General features: G+C 46.0%; 1 protein-coding gene across 1 annotated transcript in view; it reads left to right on the top strand.

Annotated features, from left to right (window-relative positions):
• Nucleotides 1-20,278, top strand: part of SLC4A11 (solute carrier family 4 member 11) — a 90,260-nt gene that overhangs the window by 50,236 nt on the left and 19,746 nt on the right. Inside the window, 6 exon segments of the mRNA XM_033060532.1 lie at nucleotides 2,078-2,284; nucleotides 6,790-6,874; nucleotides 13,788-13,913; nucleotides 14,619-14,732; nucleotides 15,764-15,896; nucleotides 16,191-16,264. Of these exon segments, the coding sequence (XP_032916423.1) occupies nucleotides 2,078-2,284; nucleotides 6,790-6,874; nucleotides 13,788-13,913; nucleotides 14,619-14,732; nucleotides 15,764-15,896; nucleotides 16,191-16,264 (739 nt within the window).

The raw sequence follows: 20,278 nt of genomic DNA, 5'->3' as shown, positions 1-20,278 counted from the left end.
AAACATATTGATGTTCCTTGTGAAAAGCAGGAGGGAGAGCAGCTGGAGCTGTGTGCAGCTCCATGGATCTCTCCCTCATTGTTATCTCGGGCCAGCTACGTGCAAAGCGCCCGGCGAGCGGCTCCGCATCCGCTCGGATCCCGAGAGCTTGCAGTTCCAATGGTCAGCATCAAATTAAGGGAAGGGAGTGGAGGCCAGCAGAGCTCACACTTGCCAATCTGCTTTTTTATTTTAAATGGGTTGATGGAGCCAACCCCAAGTGCGCATTTCTGGTGCAGCAGTTAAAATAATTAACCTGCTGACAGCAGTACATTCAGCGGGCCTTGCTGGGGGGGAGGGAGGTGGAAAGTCCATAAAATGGGCATTTGTTGTGCTGAGAATCCAGATCCTTGGCCTTGCTAATATGAAGGAAAAAAATGGAGTTTTCCTGCAAATATGTATCCTCTCCAAACTGTTCATCTCCTCAGTGCACAAAGAATGGGAAGAGCATTGGGAATGTTGAAGCAATCCTTGAAGCATCCAGCCCAAGGGTTGCTGCTGCTTAGAGGTGAAAGGTGGAGCCTCCTCTGTGATGGCAAATCCAGGCTGGCTCACAAACTCTAAAAGCAAGTCCCAGGGAAAATCCTTCACTTAAATCCAAACCTCTCCCTAGAAATTTAAATTGAATGTGCCCTAGTGATGATGGAATCCCAGAATGGTTTGGGTTGGGAGGGACATTTAAGACAATCTCATTCCAACCCCCTGCCATGTGCAGGGACACCTTCCCCTATCCCAGGTTGTTCCAAGCCCCATCCAACCTGGCCTTGAACACTTCCAGGGATCCAGGGGCAGCCACAATTTTTCTGAGCAAGTGGAAAGAGGAGGGTGGTGTGAGTGATGGAGGAAGAGCAGTGTTAGCAATGACTCTGGGACCAGCTCAGTGCCACCCACACCTGCCCCTCTGCGTCACCCACACTGAATTATTTGGTTGTGTTCATGGAGAAATTGTTCATCTGTTCACTTGTGAATCATGAGAAGCAATTGGGATCAATCACAGATGCTCACTCTTCTTTTCACAGCAGTGAGAGGAGCTTGGAGCTTCTCCAGGGTTGGGGAGTGTTTGGGTGTCTCTGGTAGCTGCTGCATGATGAGTGGGGGGTGTAGAAGAGGTGGGTGGGTTAAAACTTGGCATCAGAAGGAGCTGTGGTTTTAATGAGCTGTGCTTCTGTGTAATTTGGCTTTGGCAAGTATTTTACCTGTCCTGGCCACAGTAGGAGCAGGTGAGCAGGTCAGGATTGAGAGCTTGGACGTGCTGGGTTTGTGCAGGGATGGGGAGCCTCCTTTGCTCTTCCCTTTGCATTTAATATCCTGCAGTAGGAAGGCAGCTTGGATTCTGCTGGAAGCTGGACCCCCAAAAATCAGGCCTTTGTCTCACAGAAATACTAAATCCTGAAAATAAACATTTTTCATGGTTGCAAGATTCCTGTCCCTTTTGAACATTTAGTGAAGACAGACAGGAGCTCCCTGTGTGTGCTCAGCTGTTTTTTCCCATCCTTTCCTCTCTGCCAGTGGTTACTTGAGCTGAGAGCTCTCAGTCTCCACTTGTGCTGCCAGAATTGCCCCAGAGTGGCCACATGAATTGAGTTTCAATGCCCAGAAAATAGGAATCAGATTAGCACAATAATCTCAGTCTTTCAGATAAGAACTCAGTACCTGCAGAAACCGTGACTGCAGCACCTTTCCACCCCAGGAGCAGCAATGCTGAGGTGCTGTGAGGTAGCAAAGATTTTTGTTTGTCTGGTCTTGAAGGGAAACCAGGGATAAAATGCATGCTCAGCATGATTCAGCTTTGGATTGATTTCTGGGAAGTTGATCAAGTAAAGATCAATCAGGGCTTCAGATCAGGACCTCTGCTGTGGATGTTTATTCATCTGCAACAGCTTCCACATGTGCCCTTCCTCCCTCAGGTCTGTCTGGCATCCTGGGAGCTGGGCAGTTCCTTTTCAGAGGGATAAAATATGGGATTTACCTTTCAGAAATGAAATTAGATGGTTTTACAAACACTTTTTCTGTCTTTTTTTTTTCTTCCCCTGCTTAGAAAAGCACCAAAACGGCCACAGAAGTGGGCAGGACCTTTGCCACGATGTTTTCTGACATAACCTTCCGACAGAAGCTTCTGGAAACCAAAACTGAGGAGGAGTTCAAGGAGGCCTTGGTGCACCAACGCCACTTGCTGACAGTGGCAAATCAGAGACCCTCAGGGATGAAGGATGGGCTCAAGTCACACGGTAACAAACCACTCAAGGTAAGGCTTGAGCACCTCTGCCATGCCCCTGCTCCCTGCTGTCCAAATCCCTCAGTCCAAGGGGATCTGGGGTCAGGAGGTGAACACTTGATACCACTGGATGCAGCAGTGAGGCTTCCCCAAATTTTTGCTGTGTGCTCATCCACCTTGCACAGATTCTGCTGGAAATCTCCAAAAAAGAAAGAGGCAGGTGCTGAAGGGATGCAGAGCACTTGGGGGTTGAAATGGTTGCAGGACTTTGATTCCAGATGCTTAGTGCAGGGTGGGATCAGTGATCCCTGCTCCTTGTCAGTCCAAGGTACTTAATCCTCACAATCAGAAGGCTCTGAAGGAAGCTGCTGCTTGTCTTTCCTGCAGCCAAAAGTCTTCTTGGCCATCCCTGCACAGTAATTTCACGTAAAAGTTGCCTGTCAGTATTTGGCCTGAATTCTCCCTGTTTGATCTGTAGCTCTGTAAAACATTACTTGCTTTGTACTTTAAAGTTCGAGGGAAGTGCTGTAACTCAGCTTTCTTTTCTGGAATTTCCTGTGTGTTGGTCATTGCTTTGTTTTTCCGTTCAGAAATCCATTCTTTAAGCAGACAGCATACCTGAAAAGCAAACTGTGCCATCTCCAGCCTGCTGCTCCTGCCCCTGCATCACAAATAACCCCAAAGCTTTGGGTTGCTTGTAGTGCAGGAGCTGCTTCACTTAGCACTTTTTTTTTCCCCTGGAATAGATTTAAGGGGTTTGATCTGCACATCTGGAAGTGAGCAAAGCTCATGTTTTTCCTGTGGAATCCCCTTGCTTATAGGTAGTGCTTTGAACTTTGCTAGACCCCATACCTGCTCTTAACAAGTCCTGAAACCCTCTTTAAACCCAGGTTGTGCAAGGCAGGAAGATTTGGAGTAGTAATTTACCTAAAGTAGGTTTAACCCTTTACACCTGGCCTTTCAAAGGGGTTTTTGTTAGAGCAGTTGAGGTGTCTGGTTTTATCTTTTGCTAAAAATAGCAAAAAAAAATTTCTCCAGAGAGCTTTCTGCTCTGTCATTTGTTGAGGAGGGCTGGATAACACACTGAGCTTGTAGATCTTGGCCCTGAGACTGGTGATTCCTGCTGGCCTGCTTGGCCAGGCAGAATTCTGTTTGGAGAAGAGTGACACTTCTTCCTTAGGCTCTTGCTTTTGGCATCCAGCTGTGGGCCTGGATTTGCTGAACTGTTGTTTTTTTAAAGCCATTTTATCCTTGAGCTCTTGGGAGATGCAGCCTCTGTATCCCCACCTCGCCCTGCCAGCACAGAGAGCTGGGAAAGGAGAGAATTCCTGGCAAGCCAAGGTTTGCCTGGAGAAGTGAGGTTGATGTGAGCCCCTAGGCTGGATTCCTCAGCTCCTGAGAGCCATCTCCAGCATCTCCCCACCTTGTGGAGAGGAAGCATTTAATACAAGCACCAACCCATGTGAGACCAGGGGTGGAATTTCAACCTGTCAGCACCCTCCAGAGAAATAAAAACCCTCAGTGGAGCCCCTGGACTATGACAAGTGAGCTCTCAGCAAGGTGTAAAATCTCTGGGTGACATGAAAATCTGCCCTCCTGGGTCCTGCAGTGATGGGAGAGGAAACAGGCCTTAAATTCTGTGTGTGAGTGGGATTTCTACAAGTGCTTGTTTCTACCTCAGCTGAAACACTGAGGGGGATGTGACAGTCACATTCCCTGCTGTGCCTACAGCACCGTCACTTTGCCTTGGCTCATCTCAGAGGATTATTTAGGCAAAGCTATGTACTCAATCATAATTAAGTCAGCCTGAAATCCTCTTGTTTACTGAAGCATCTAATTGTGATTTTGTTCATGGAGGAGCCCCTAACAGCTGTGTTTTTCTGGCTGTGATTTTGTGTCCTGTGTGGATTTGCTGAGGGGGCTGTGTGTGCTCAGCATCAGCAGGGGGGAGCATACAGAAAATGTAGGATTTTTGCACAGATTCCTGTCCCTGATCTCTGTAAAAGACTCCTGCAGCCCCCCAGCACTTTTGGGGAAGGCTGAGGAAGAGTCAGAGTTGTTGGAGCAGATTTTTTTCTGTTTGGCTTCATAGCTGCTAAGTGCTGGCTTAGCCTCTTCCTCTAACCCAAATAATCCCAGCAAGAAGCTGGGAGGGATTTATAGAATGGAAAATGAAAAAATTCATGAACTTCATCTATTTGGATAGCAAAACCTAAAAGGCCTGTAACTTTGGAGGCCAATTAACTTAGACTTTTGCATTTTGTATTTTTTTATCTTTTGTAACTCAGTCTTTTAGCAGCCTTCTGCTGAGAGTGGAGAGGGATTTCTTGCATGGCATGGAGTGACAGGAGAAGGGGGAATGGCATTAAGCTGAAAGAGGTAGATTTAGATGGGATATTGGGAAGGAATCCTTCCCTGTAAGGGTGCCCAGATTTGCTGTGGCTGCCCCTGGATCTCTGGAAGTGTCCCAGGCCAGGCTGGACAGGGCTTGGAGCAGCCTGGGACAGTGGAAGTGTCCCTGCCATGGCAGGGGTGGCACTGGGTGGGCTTTGAGATCCCTTCCAGCCCAAAGCATTCTGTGATTCTGTGATATCTCTGGTGCAGCCCAGGGTAGGAGAGCAGAGAGGAAAGCTCACATGAGGACCAACCCAAGAGAAGGAACAGCTTTCCCTGCTGGTGAGGTTCCACTGACACCCCATACCCTCGTTTCACACTCACACACACCAGAAAAGAGTGCATGAAGGAATCAGGGGGGGGTCTTAAACATAACCCTCGTGCCCTGTGGGATGAATTAGGCTGTGCTTTCCTCCTCTGCACACTCCCAGCTGCTTTGTGCTCCAGAGCCTCCTCCCTGCTGCCCCAGGCCAGGAGCAGCCACGCTCCTCCTCCCCGGGAAGATGAGACACCCCCAGCATCCTTTCCCCGTGCTCACTGCAGCATGATAAGTAAACATCCCAGTCTGAGGCTATTGTGATTCTCTGGCTGACTCATGCCTTTAGGAATCTCTTTCTGGGGGGAAAAATTAAATTGCTTTTCGAGTGCATCTGGCTTTGATGTCCAGCTCTGCCACCAAATATGGTTGAAGATTTTTCGGAAATGCTTAAAATGCAGATGTTTTGCTGGTGTCTGCTGGCAGCACATCTGTCTGCTCATCCTTAGTCGGGCTAGAGTTGAAACTGTCCTGAAGTTTGAAGAGTCCTACAGGTGTATTGGCAAATTGCAGCAGAATGGACTTGAGTAGCTGAAATCTGAGGTGATACAGTCACTGATAAAGGAGCTGGTCCTCTTTTGCACCCCAAACCCAGTGATTGCTGGCCCCAGTGCATTCCTTCTAAAGGAAAAGATTCCCTTCTTTATCTTGTTTGTGGTTCTGATTTTCCAGGTACTGCAAACAGGTGAGTCCCAGGAGAGGAGGCAAAGCTGTGTGTAGTCCATTAAATGAGTAGTGTCAAGTCCTTTCTAAAGCAGTTATTTTTATCAGTTTCCACATGAACCAGCCAAAGGAAGAGCTCCCTGCTGCTTTGAGATGATCTGTGGGTGTAAATTTTGTGTCTGTGATTTTTATTTCCCCCCCCTTACGCTCCCTAGCAGAGGTTATAAGTCTTCTGTGCCTGGTTCTGCAACAAATCCATAGAATGTTTTAGCTGAGGCAGCTGGGGTTGTTATCACTGCATAAAGGTGCATTTGATTTTCAGAGTGGTTTGTGTGCTCTGAGAATAACAGGAAAAAATCTGACAGGTGCCTCATTTGTAAGTGTTGCCTACCCTGATGCTTTCCATGTGCTCTCCATAAGGAAGGAGTTGTGAGGATTGGGAGGCTGAGAGTCAATAGCAGCTGTCACATATTCCTGAGAAGCTCCTCATTGCCTGTGGTGAGCAGCAGATCCTGTCAGCAATCCCACTGCATCTTCCCCAAACCAGGAATAAAAGGGAACATGTTGGATATTTGGAATTTTGTTTTTGTTGTGTTTTAATGGGCAGAAGTTATGGCTTGGTTGTGTGGATTTATTCAAGCTTTTCCCTGTTGATGGAGTTTGAGGTGCAGACAGCCTGAATTCCCTCACATCTCTTTGAGGTCTCTCTTTGCCATGGCAATGCCAAGGAAGAAACACTTGCTGGGGATCCTCTTCCAGTGGTTTCATGTGGATTCAGGGGAATTTTTGTGCTGGCATCTAAAGGAAAAGTTGTGTGGAGGGATGGGGAAGGCACCTCAGACATGTTTAACCCAAGGTCTGATCCTTCCAGTGGATCTTCAGCTCCATCACCTGCAAAACAGGGATGCAGATAGGAATGGGAGGGGGAAAAAGGGAAAAAAGGGAGGAAAATAAGGTGGTGTTGGGGAATTTCTCTTTTACAATGCTGTGAGGATATAAATTGAACCCCGGTGAGTTTATTTTTATTACCATGACAAGACGGGATTTGAATGCCCTATTCAAAACGAGCCCTCTCGCTCCTATCAGGGCTGAATAAGGAGCTTAATCTCTTTAACAATGCATGAGCCTTTACACTGACACAGCACTTCCTTCCTTTCTTCAGCTGCACGACTTTCTCAATATTGGCAAGGGGATTTCTGATGACATTGCACGAAGATTCCCAGTGTACGCGCTGGACTTCACCGACGGTACGTTGGCCAATGTTTATGGAAGCGCTGCCCCGATTGGGGATTTTTTTTTTTTGTGTGTGTGTGATGTGATGTCCTGTTTACAGTGTGCATTCAATGTGAGCTTTGATATGTGTCACAGCTCTGCTGGCCCTTGTTTAAAAAGGGTGTTTTGGCAGAAGCCTGTGAATGGGCAGCGTGGAGGCTCCTGCAGCGTTTCCTTAATGAAGGCGCTGCCTGTGCGCACATGAGGATTTTAATTTTATTAAGCAGTGATTAAATGGATCGATTATCACCGTGTGTAGACTCAGATCAACTCCTTGCAATCTAATTACTCAGCACTGGCCTGACAGGCCCTTTCTGCTACCTCTGCAAGCCAGCTCCACGCTAATTATAGTGATGCTGTGGGAGTGGAGAAGGCTTAAACAAAATGTGAGCTGCAGTAACTTCAGCCCGGTGTTGTGAAAAACAGGATACGGCTCGTCCGCTGCCGCCAGATCACAGCAGCAGCACACAGTGTTTACATCAGCCTCAGCTTCAGGGCTTGATGCAGCTCCCACAGTGGCCTTGGGGTTTTTAAGAGTTGTTTTCTCCCTTTTCACTCGCAGACTTTCACTTTCTTGCAGGCTGGGAGGAATCTTCAGGGCAAAGTTGGGTTACAGAGCCCCAGCCTGACAGCAGAATGTGTTTTGCTCGTTCAGTATCATACCCAGAAAGTTCAGATAAAACAGAGAATTAAGGTGTAAGCAGGGAGAACCTTGAAGATTTAGCAGATAAATCAGGAATTTATCCCTTCCTGCTGTTAAAGCCACCTTAGCTCAAACGTGTGTCCCTGCCTTCCTCAGTGCACAAATGCTGTGAAAGCTCATGAGATGAGGGTGATCTTCCTTGGATTAGCATAAAAAACACAACATGCCCACCCAAACCCCAATTTTCAGAGTCTTCTCTTGCAAAGCCACCTTCCACAGGCAGCTAAAGCTTCAGAGAAGCCTGGCCAGGGCTGTGGCTGTGTCCTCACTCCCTTCCAGCCAGAGGAACGTGAGTGAGATGTTGGCTTAGCACAGGGCTTGAGTGCTGGGTGCTTTTTCCAGGTGCTTTGGCACTGCTGGGGTGAAACTATTTTCAGGAGACTGTGGTGAGAGAGCTACTTCTGATTTCTCTGGGGGTTTGAGGATGTTTTGAGGAGGATGGGGATATAAAATGATTTTCAGGGGAGCAGCAAGGATTCGGATAGAACAGAAACAATGATTTTTGGTGTGTGCATCAAGTCTGGCAGGGGACTTCAGCTCCTAATCTGGACACTTCATCCCTTTGGCTGTTGCTTTCTAGAGCTGTCAAAGGCTCATTTTTCATTAGAAAGGGATATTGAAGCACTTGAGAAGGGAACTACTGCAGAAACAGCAGCTTTTGGGGACCCATGTTCACCTGAAGACAGAACAGTGTCTGCTGTGCCTGTCTGAGCACAGCAGGCACAAAAGCAGCAGATTTTGGTTCTGCAGCCAGTTCTGGCTGTCAGCAGACTTGGAAAACCCCTTTCAGGGTCCATATTGAGGCTCTGACTGCATCCAAATGTCCCTGTGGGTGCTGCCTCAGCTCTGGGCTCTTGGCTGTAAGCTCTGCAAGCTTTGCATGCACTGATGTACAGAATGGGCATAAAACTGGGAGAAAATGCAACCACGGGTTAAAAAGGGTCAGTGTTTTGTTATTTAACTTCTGGAGAGTAGAAAAGAACCCAGTGAAACTCCAGAGCTACTTCAGCTCAAATGGAGCAGTTGTGCCCTTTCAATAGGGAATGGGGAAAAGGGGATTTTCTAAAGAACACCTTATATTGGTATGACCATTTCTTCCCAGAAACAGAAATTAGGATGAATTCTTTAAGGAGCTGCTTGAAATGAAAAGCAGATGGAGCATGAAGCTTCTGCCATAAACCACAGAGACTGAAGGTGATCAGGAATGTGGAATTCCTGGAGCATCTCAAAGCAGTGGTGCATCAGAACTCGAGGGATTTGAACTATCCAAGTATCTGCCACATGTGCACCATCAAAGAGCTCTGAATTACAAAGATGCTGGGTTTTGAATGGCTGGAGTCTCTAAATCCTCAATCTCAGAAGCATCCTGGGGTTTGGGGTTAGACAGATAAATCTGTCAGGGGCAGGGTGATAAATAATGAGGTTTTTGTAGGACCAGCAAATCTTTGGCCAGTTGGAGTTTTGTGGGATTGGTCCTTTTCACACACTGCACAAATTATCCTTAAAGGAAGAGTCCTTCTCTTTTTCTTCTTTTTTTTTCCCTTTCCTCCAGATTAGGAACTCATCAACTTTGTTTTGTGGCAAAGCCTTGTGCATTTTACTGAATAGCTCAGAGGATCAAGGAAGAGTTTTCTGAACTTTTGCTCCAAGAATTTGGTGATAAAGATGTCTTGTAATAGATGTCTTCCAGCAGGAGCATCTGAAAATGAGCAATTGGGTTAAGCTGAGCCTGAAACTCCTGGAGTTTTCCTTTAAACTGGAGTTTGGCATGTGCCTGTGCTCTTTGTGTACAGGATTCTGTCTTAAATTCTATCTAAAATACAGTGGGACTGAACTTCATCCTGATCCTGGCAAAATGTCTCAAAGCACTTTGTGTCAATTTTATTACTCTTTAAGCCTCAAACTGTAGGAGCTTCCAGAAGTTTCTTTATGTTGAGGCTGGTTTGAGTGAAAGGGGATTCTGCCTGGACTCAGATAGAGGATTTCTGAAACTTCTGAAAGCTGCTGTCCTCATTCTTCAGTGTTATTTTCTGGTGCAACACAGAGGAACAAACACAATTGCAGTGCCTGAAGTGCCCAGTGGGAAATTTGAGGTGCCTGAGATTTTTATTGTGAGCTTTGATGCTGTGCTCTTACATATCCATATCCCTTCACCTCCTGGGAAGGGAGAATGAAGGAAAAAAGAAAAGTACTGAGGTTTATTCTCTTTCTCCTGATTTTTCTTTGATGGCTGGCTGTGGTGGGTGGAGAGTTCTGCTGGGAGTGTGGATTTCTCCCTGTCCTTGGTCCTGCAGAGGGTCCCTAACCAGCATCCTTGGGATTTGCTTAGATGAGAGGCTTGAAAACATTGGAGAAATGGGATTTGAAAGAGAACTTTTGTTTTGCTGCTGTCTTAAGTAGCTCAGAGCTTAAACCTTGGTCTGAACCCAGAACTGAAGTGTTGACCATGCACTGGCTTTGCCATGTGCTCAATCCTCATCAGCTTTCCTGCCTTGGCCACCTTGTCTGTCAGGATTCCATTCCTGAGGAAGGAGGGGAAGTAAAGGGATTGCAGAGAGGTTTTTCTCCTTCTCATCCATTCCTCTCCACCCCTAGATCAGATATGAGGGAGCTCCTGCATCACTCTGCAGCCCTTCATCCCTAAATATCACCTGGTTCCCAAAGTTTAACATCCTGAACTTGTCACCATTCCCTAAAACACCCAGCCTGGGTTGCTTTGGAATCTTTGTGTCAGTGATGGATGGGAATGTTCTAAAGATGCATAAAATCATCGTGTTTTGTCTGTGGGTGTTTCCTTCCAGGAGATTTCCTGGGAAATGGGCTGAAGGAAGTGAGCTAGAAAGGGAAAGGTCTGAACCTTGATCTGATTTTTCATGCCTCTCTGCTCTCAGCATATGCTTGACTTCTGCTCCAAACTCCCTGAGTGGATTTCCTTTTCCAGTTGAGTTCTTAGTCCCACTTGTGCTGTGATTTACTCTTCACAGGACTTCAGGGAAGATTCATCTTCACAACATTGGGCAGAGTCCAGCAACCATCACATAAATGAAAGCCCAGCTTGAGGGCATTGGGAGAAGTTTGTAATTCTGAGTTTTACAGTGTTTTTAATATTAAAAAATGATTTTTTCTTTTCAATTAGGGCTTTCATAAACACATCCTTGCTGTGCTGCAGATCAGTGTAATTAAACTTTCTTTGCATAGGATATTTCAGAGAATTGGGAAGAAACAGGCAGTTCAGAGAATATCCATCAGTTGTGATTTTGATTAGTAAATATACAGTTAAGAGACTTCAGGAGCTGTAAAACCCAGTTTTAGGGCTACTGATCACTTACTGCTGTGGAATCCCAAGCCAAGAGATGCCAGAATTGCTGCAGTTTCCCCTGAAACTGTAACCTTGTCTCTACAAAGTGTGACATTTCAGCAATCCAGGCAGGTAAAATGGAACTGTCACGTTGATGAACACAATTGATGAACACAATTTCTCCCCATTCCAATGTGTAGCTATACCTTAATTTCAGGGAAATGCTTCTGTAATAATCAGCTACTCAAATTCCACAGCTGGACCAAGAGCTGATTTTTCTGCTGTAAATTTCTGTGGTGCAGGTGGAGTGACACGTTTTTTAGTGGCTTTATGAGCCTGTCACAGATGAAATGCCATCATCATGCAGCTCACCTTCTTCTGAATGAAGCCATGGCAGTCCATGGGCTGCAGAACATCCTGGAAATGTTTCACCAGATGTTGGCTTTGAAAAGGCAGGAAGGTGAATTGTGGCTAATGCTGGATTTCAGTGCCTGTGGCAGCTGGATCTGTACAGGGAGAGGCAATGTTTGGTCGTGACTGCAATTAAAGAGTGAGCAATCAGTTTTGGGAAGGAGTGTGTTTAATCTGGAGTAATTATTGTCTCCATTACAAAGTGAATTTTGCTACCACCAGAAGGATTCTTGATCCTAGAATCTTATCTGGCTGATTATGGATTAAAGAAAGTGCTGGAAGTCTTGGACCCAGCCAGGATGAATCACAGAAGTTGGAAAAAACCTGGTCCAAGATTGAGTCCAAGCTGTGCCCAATCCCCCACCCTGGCACCAGCCCAGAGCCCTGAGTGCCACCTGCAGTCCTTGCTTGGACAGCTCCAGGGATGGGCACTCAGTGCCTCCCTGGGCAGCCCATCCCAGTGTTTAACAACCCTTTCCACCAGGAAATTCCTCCTGATGTCCATCTGAGCCTCCCTTGATGCAACTTGAGGCCATGTCCTTATGGATAAGGACCTCCATGACCAGCAGGGGTTCCTTTGCCAGGATTGAGCTGAAAATGAGCTTTTGGGAAACTTTTCAAGGTTTTTTCCTTCTGCCCTCTCATAGTATTGTTAAACCACCTGAATCTTTTTAAAAAAGAGATTATTTGCTTCTCTGGACCTGGTTGTCCTTTCAGAAATTATTTCAAAGCTTCCAAGCATCGTTGCCCCTGACCTTTCATATTGGAAAGACTCTCTTGTCCAAAAAGGAATATTTTGGAGTGACAGAGAATCCTCTGACCCAGGGTGTGACTGTCTGCTCATGGAACCACCCCTCAGTCCTCTCTGTCTTGCCAAATCCTTCCTTTTCTCTAAAGATCTCAAGCAGTTTGGAATGTGAGGTAGGAGCCTGCAGCTGTTGGACTCGGGATCATGGGAAGTCCCCATCTGTGAGAATTAAATTCCAGGCCCTTTGGGTTGCCAGGAGTGGTCAGGAATGTGACCTGTGGTTTCTGCATCTTCCCAATAAATGGAAAGGAATTTGCCTGGGAACAGCTGGTCTGATGACTCCCAAAAGGTCAAGCTCATATTTGCATGCTTGAGGTGTCTCTTGGCAGGTTTTAGGCTGGAGTTTGAGGATGCTGAGCACCAGAAGTGCTGTTGGTGTCTGTTCTCTCCTGCCTGCAAGGTGTCCTTTATTCATGTGGCTGCCTGCTGATTACACAGCACATATGATTTTGGGGTTTTTACATCCTCCTGCCATCCTTATCTCTGCCCTGCAAATGGTGCAGAAAGCAGATGGTAGATAAGATCCCAAAGTCATTGAGAGATTTTTGTTCTTTTCATTCTGGTGATAAAAGATTTTCAGAGTGGCACCAATAACCTCTAAAGCCAAACCCTCCTTTATCTGATCCAGCTCATTGGATTTTACTTCTCTCAGCGAGGGACTGATGCTGCAAAAGTTCAGGTGGGCATTTGAGAGCTCAGGGCAGATTGCTCTGTGGGAATTTTGTGCTCTGGAACCTTCCAGAAGGGGGATTTGGGCAGCTCCAAGCTCTTCCAGCTGTCTCAGAGGAAGAGCCCATCAGGGATGGTGGCACAGGAGATTTTCTCCAGTGCATCCTCTCTGTTCTGTGCAAAAACTTGTGTTCTCCTGGAGCAATATCAGCTGCTGTCATCTCATCCTTTCTCCTGTGCATCCCCCAGTGAGCTCATATCAACATCAGCCTGAAAACAGGAAGGGGAAGGGAAGCTACTTCAGAGGCTCTTAAATTCATATTCTGACACTTTAATTCTCTTTCTGGCTGCTCTGTGTTTTGGCCTGGTGTGTTTTTTCCGATGGAGATGAGAGGGGTGAGTGGATGGAAAAGAGAGAGGCTGTTCTTTCAGCAGGGCCTGTTGAAGCAAATCTCAGTGCAGCCATTCCTGACCTCTGGGGCTGTTTGGTTTTGTGTCCTGCTGTCACTTTTTTGGCTCAGGGTAGCATATTATTGATTCAAACCTACAGCCTTAGACTTCTGTCTAGGGAAAAATGAAGTGCTTCATGTTTTCCTGCCCAGGACAAGAGTAGGGAAGACAAGAGATCATCATGAAACTCATTAGGGACACAGTCCAGAATGCCTGAAAAGTTGGTGTTAAAAAGGCAGGGGTGGGTTTATGAACTCCAAACTTAGAGTTTCTGCCTTGATCCTCTTCCAAACTTTAGGGACTGGCAAAACTGAGCAAAAGGCTTCTTGGATTTCCTGTTTTGATGATGTCAAAAATGTCTGGTGGCAATTTTGGTGCTGCTTCTAGTCCCAGATGAACAGAAAAGTGTGAGTTGTGCAGAATCACACATCACATGTTTAGAGTGTGGACTGAATTTCTGCTTCTGGAGATGAACTGATGGTGCCTGTGGCTGATGTGAGAAGGTTTTCAGTGCTTCACCAACATGATTTTTGTTGTGCTTTGCCCCAGGTATTATTGGGAACAACAAAGCTATTGGAAAATACATCACCACCATGATCTTTCTGTACTTTGCCTGCCTCCTTCCATCCATTGCCTTTGGGTCCCTCAATGATGAAAATACCCGAGGAGCTATTGGTGAGTTCATTGCTTTTGTGCTTCTTCAATTTGTCAGTTTTGTGCATTTAATTCCAGGTATTCAAAATGTCATTCTGGTCACAGAAAGTTCTGACAGTTTTTATTGATGGGGGGAAAACAAACCCAGAACTCTGACTGAAGGATTTTTTTTTTTCTAATAAATTTTGTAGAAAACCAGAAGAATTGAACACTGCTTTGGGTGTTACCATCTGACTTGGACTGACACATGTGTGCTACTGTATTTTTGAATTATGCTGACTTAAATGTAATTATTTGCACATTTTTCTTGGTACAAACTCCTGTGCTTTTGATCTGGACTTGATTGCCAGTATTGAAATCCCTGGGACAGAGATAAACATCATCCTTTATCCCAGCTGTAGAAGCAGCTCATGCTGCAGTCACAGTTCAAACAATCTGGTTATGTCTTATAGGGGTTAAAATAAAATAAATAGATTTAAAATATGTATATAAAATATAACAGTACACAGAAAAAAATCCCAGAATTCACCAATTAGCTGAACATCTGGAAGCCAAAATTATGGATATGAATAAAGGGTCACTTCTTGATTTATGTGTGTTACCTCTGCACTCTTCAAACATTTCTTCTACTGGTTAATGGTTGGTTTCTCTGCCCTCTGAATGCTCCTGGATGAGGGAGGGATTGACCCAAATCCCTGTTTTTGTTTCCATCCTCCCCCGTTCCAGATGTGCGGAAGACGATTTTCGGGCAGTGCATTGGAGGGCTGCTCTACGCCCTCTTCTCGGGGCAGCCCCTGGTTGTGCTGCTCACCACAGCTCCCCTGGCCATCTACATCAATGGTGAGTCTGCTCCAGCTCTGCTCCAGGGGACTGAGGGGTTGGAGCTTTGGGTGAGAGCTCTGTAGAGCTTGCGCGGTGTTGGTTTGATAAATTGATGTTTAAAGGTTCTCCCCCAGAGGGTGGCGGGGCACAGGAACAAACTCCCCTGGGAAGTTACAGGGCACAAAGTCAAGGAATGCTTGGACAAGGCTCTCAGGCACTTCATGGGGTTGTTGGGGTGTCCTGTGTGAGGCCAGGAGTTGGATTGATGATCTTGGAGGGGGATCCCTCCTCAGGATATTCTGGAATCCTGCAAAACCTGAATGAAATTCCTCCCCTTTCCATCCCCAGCAGAATCAGAATATCCTAAGTTGGAAGGGATCCACAGGGATCATCAAGACCAACTCCTGGTTTAGTTCAAATTGCTTTTCTCTTTAAAGAAATCATTTTGCAGAGAAAAAAACTTCATGAAAATAAGAATTTCTTCAGCGTCAGTGAGGAAATCTGTTTCAGTAATGGTTTTCTCAAGTGGCTGTGTTTAACCAACTTGACAAAAAATTTTTTGGGTTTATTGAGGTTTGGGATTTTTTTAATTAATGTTTTAAAAGTATGATCAGGAGCTTTCCAGGTACTGCAAGCTGATCTCAATGAACCAGAGATCAGCCAAAGAAGCAGCTCAATATCTGTAGGGATAATGAGAGCATGGGCTGTGAGCAGCTGGGAAGAGCTGCTGTGAGACCCCTTGTTCAACAGCATCCCAAAATGTCAGTGAGAGCAAATTCCAGCTGCTGTTGTGGCCTCAATTCCTGGGAAAGTTGCTTTGAGCAGTGGTGGGAGGGAATATTTTCCCATTTCTTGTGCTGGAAGGGGAGAACAGTTTGTGTTGATGCAGCGTCGCTTTGGAAGTGCAGGAATGTGAATTTAATGGTGTCTCTAATAAATGCATTGGGGTGAAGTGATGAAATTGGTTCTTCTTGGCCTGGAGCAGATGGGAATCACTGGGTGGCAGTGCCAGGAGTTGATTGTGACACGAGAATGCTTCACTTTTGCAGTCATCCAAGGAATCTGTGACGATTATCACTTGGATTTCAGCGCCTTCTATGCCTGGATTGGACTCTGGAACAGCTTTTTCCTTGTGATCTACTCCCTCTTTAATTTCAGCCTCCTGATGAAGCTCTTTAAAAGGTAGTTCTTTTCAAGAAGTCATATTTTGATCAGATTATTCTTCAAATGGAAAAATTACACATTGCACAAGCTCCTTAATTACTTGCTGCAAAATGTGTTTTGTGAGCTGAGGGAAGTATCATTTTGGCTCAAAAACACAACCAACTTGAAAGAAGTTCTCTGATTTACTGGGTTTTGTCTCTAAGTTGGAGCCTAACTCAAATTGGTATATTTTCATGTAAATTGATGAATATGCTGATTTTTCTTTGAACAGAGTTGAATGCAGCTCTATTAATTCCTGGGCTTTTTCCACAGGTCAACAGAAGAAATAATTGCACTTTTTATATCCATCACATTCGTGCTTGATGCCATCAAAGGCATTGTTAAAGGTAAATCTTGCAACTGTGTTTTTCAGAGCAGATCTCTTGTCAAAGGCAAGCACACAAGGCTGCAAAAACGTGTCATGTTTACTTGTTCTGTGTTCATTCAAAGTCTTCAGGGAAAAAAAGAAAATCAGTGTGTGTGAGATGGAAGCAACCCTTTGTCAGCAGTTTACCTGGCTGTGCAGAATTTTTAGCAGCTCTAATTTCAGTTGGTTGAGACAGAATTGGTTTCTAACCTTTCACCAAATGGAGAAATCGTGATGTTATTGATGTGAAAGCCTTCTCCTGATTCCAGTTTGGTTTTGAATGGTCCTGGCAAAAAAAAAAAAAAAATCCAATTTAAATGCAGTGTATGGAGTCCTTATTCCTTGACACACTATTCAGACTCTGTGAAGGGGAGTTAAAAGATAGGCTGAGATTTCCTGATTTTCCCTGAGCTCTGAAACCCTTCTTTAATGGCAGCACAAGGACTGCAGTGCCTCCAGCACGTTCCTGAAGCTCCTCTGCCCTTCCCAGGCACTTGGTTTTCCCATTTCTGGGTTCAATTCTGAATCTCCCTGGAGAGCCTTGGGGTTTAACAGATTGCTCTGACACTCCCTCCCCACGGGGATTGGCAGGAGATTTTTGAGAAGGTGAATCCCAGCAGCAGCAATCCCCTGTGAGTGGCAGCATTTCTGTTCATCCCAGTGAGGAGTTGGACAATGCCCCATCCCTTGATTTTTGTCCAACATCCCAAAGTTTGGGCTATCCTTTGAAATCCTTCAGGATACACCCAAGCACACTCCTTGTTTTTAAGACACTCAGGCTTGCAATGCTTTCCAAGAGATTTGACACTGCAGAGCAATTTGAAGTGAGAGACTTCTTGCTTCACTGGGAATCCTTAATTTGCCTTGTGTGCTTTGATTGTGCAATCAGAGGTTTTTTGTTTTTTTTCTCTGCAGAACACCTGCATCTTTTAAATATCCTGCTTAGAGGTGGTGAGGGAGAAATTTTTCTGGGATAGTTGTTGTCTCTCTGAGCTTTGCTGAGTGTGTGCTGTCAGTGCCCTGTCCTGGAGGCTGTGGTCCTCAACAGAACATTCAGCTGCTCTGTAAAAATTAGCAAATATTCACAAAGTTTCTGTAGCCAGGACTGATTTCACATAGCAGAGGTGTGAGGTGCAGGAAGCATCCACTGGTCTTGTCTGCCAGACTTTCAGGAATATTCAAGTAAATCCTTGGAGTATTGCAGTGTGAACAGGAGAAGATCCTGTAAGAGAAGGGGCAGTGGCCTTACTGACAGAAACCAGGTTTAGATTTGGTATTAGAGAGAAATCCTTCCCTGTGAGGCTGGTGAGGCCCTGGCACAGGGTGCCAGAGAAGCTGTGGCTGCCCCTAGATCCCTGGAAGTGTCCAAGGCCAGGTTGGATGGGGCTTGGAGCACCCTGGGATGGTGGAAGCTCCCTGCCCATGGCAGGAGGTGGAATGAGATGATCTGAAAGGTCCCTTCCAACCCAACAGATTCTGTGATTAGTGAGCCTGTTGAATTCTCTTTGTACTTGAGAAGGGATGAATTTATAGGAATGATGGTAATAAAGTCACACCAACACTCCTTTACCAGCTCATGTTGGCTTCAGCTGCACCTGGGAGGATTCAGGGCATCCACAAGTGGGACCAGAGCTGTTTCCAGACACAGGAGAGCTCCGTGCTGGCAAGCACAGACTTTGTCCTTAACCCTCTTAGAGCCCATAGTTAAAAACATGACACCAGCTATAGCAGCTCATGGCCACAAGCTCATCTTGGTTCTTCCCCTCCTGTTTTCGAGGAGGTGATGGTTCAGTGCTGCAACCTCCTCCTCCCACTCAGGATTTTGGTTGAGCAGTTCAGTAGGAAGTGAAAGTTGGTATTTTCCCCATGCTGTTTAACCTGCTCATGCCTTACCCAGCTGGCAGCAGCTCTGAGCTTCCTGAGTGCCAGGGGACAGTGCCACCTCTTCCCAGATGTTTTCCCAGCCCGTTCATAGCCTTGATTTTTGCCAGGTACACATGCAGGAAAGGAGGGGGAGGACCCTGCCCTGCAGAGGAACCAAAGCCCTGAGCGTTCACGCGGTCCCGGTGACACTTTGTTTTCACTGCCTGGCCCAGCCACCGAGGCTGTGTTTGTTTGATCTTGACATCTGCACTGGGCAGGAAATGGTGGTGAGCAGGCAGAGGAAAACAAAGCCAGCTCGTGTTGTTGGAGGCTGGAGAAGGGCTCGGCTTCAGCCAGGGCACCCCCGGCTCCGCTGCTCTCTCTGGATGTTGGCAGCGAGGTTCACTGAGCTGTGAAAACAAACTGCAAACGTTCAGGAATCAAATCCTTCCCAGCAAGGTGGTGTGGGATGAAGACTCCGCTCTCTATCTTGGCGTGTTCTTATTGCTTTAATTAAAATATAAGAGTAAAACAAGGTTTTTTCCTCTGTCCAGGAAGGACTGGAGCAATCCTGCCTGGGTTGGTGCATATAAACTGAATTGCCTCAGAGATGGAATATGAAATGATGTAGTCAAGCTGAGCACAGGGCACCAAAGATCACACCCAAATATATTATTGCAGTGCAGCCATCTGTGGGAGCTGGAGAAAATCCACAAGACCCAGAACAAAGTCACTTGTTTGTTACTCATTGCAGTCCAAATCTTCATCCAGAGGAATGCAAATACACTCTCTGTAGTTCTGGGTTGTTTGTGCTGCTGGATTCTCTGATGCTCAGATGTGTCTCTAGGATTCAGTAGCTCTTAGGGTGAGCAGGCTTTTCTCCCTGGTCAGCTGTGAATTCCCAGGAAATGTTTCCACAATCATTTTTGTCAGGAAAAAAACGTCCTTTGGTGTGAAAGTGCAAATCTTCTAACGACCCATTCTGTGCCAGGCTGTGGGTCATGGCAGTGCCCTGGGCCCCAATTTTATCTGTAGAGGAGGTGTGTGTGTCCTGCCAGGGCTGGGACAGCTGGAGCACGGAGGGAGGAAATAAAGGAGAGCAGATCTTCCGTAGCACGCGATGGGAAACGCGCGGCGCTGACCGGGGTCGGGATGGGACTGCTCCTCACTGGGGGAATCTTTCTGCAGCTTTAAGGTCATCTCCTCGCTCCTGGCTGCTCTTGGTGCAGGTTGAGAGGTTAAATTTGAACTGTGAACCCTCTGTGATGTTTAAATTTATGTACAGATGTATTGAATGTGTCTCTCATGACCTATGTGCCACGCTGACCTCATCCACTTGTGGAATGCCCAGACTTCTTTTAAAACTCCTTCAAATTACAAGAAGCATCATTACTGCATTTCAAATGGCTTCTTGGCTGAACTCAGGGCATTTTACACTGGGGTGGGCTCCAAACCAGCAAAAACACAACCTGGCCTTCAGCCAGACTCAAGGTGGTTGCAAATATTGGTTGTGGTGTACAAGAACATTCGAAGTTTCTTCTCAAATATTCAGAATTAGTTTGTCTTCTCTGCTTTCCCTATGGCTGCTGCAGATGGAAAAGCTGATAGGTTTGGGGCTTTCAGGATCTGGATTATTATTTGAGGGTGAGGGACATGTTAGGAGATGCATTTTAGCCTAAGCTTCAGGTGGTTGTGTTTCTGCCTAGAGAGGATGCTCTTGTCCTGAAGTTCTCTATGCAAAGTTTGAAGGGGTGTTTTGACTAAAATGAAGAGAGGTGGTGGGACTGCAAAGCTCTGGTGGTTTCCATGCTCCTGAATTTCCCATGGACACAGGGAGAGGTGGATGCTGAATGTTGCCATTTGAGCAGATGCTGTGGGAACACTGAGGCTGCAAAGCTCAATTCCCACCTTCTGGTTTTACTTGCTCCTTCAGGTTATTTTTCCCCAAAGAGATTAAATGATCCCCAAACCATATTTATACACTTGGAGCCAGCCAGTCACATAGAAATGGGAACACAGTGAATGTTCAAGAGCAAAAGGGTCTTTACAGCTATCCATTCCTTATATAAATGCCTTTGAGTTGATCTAAAACATTTATGGACAGTTCCAGGGGCTTCACTGGGTTTTCTGT

Source organism: Catharus ustulatus, chromosome 5 (assembly GCF_009819885.2).
Source record: "Catharus ustulatus isolate bCatUst1 chromosome 5, bCatUst1.pri.v2, whole genome shotgun sequence".
Taxonomy (NCBI): Eukaryota; Metazoa; Chordata; class Aves; order Passeriformes; family Turdidae; genus Catharus; species Catharus ustulatus.
This window is presented reverse-complemented; position numbering and strand designations above follow the sequence as displayed.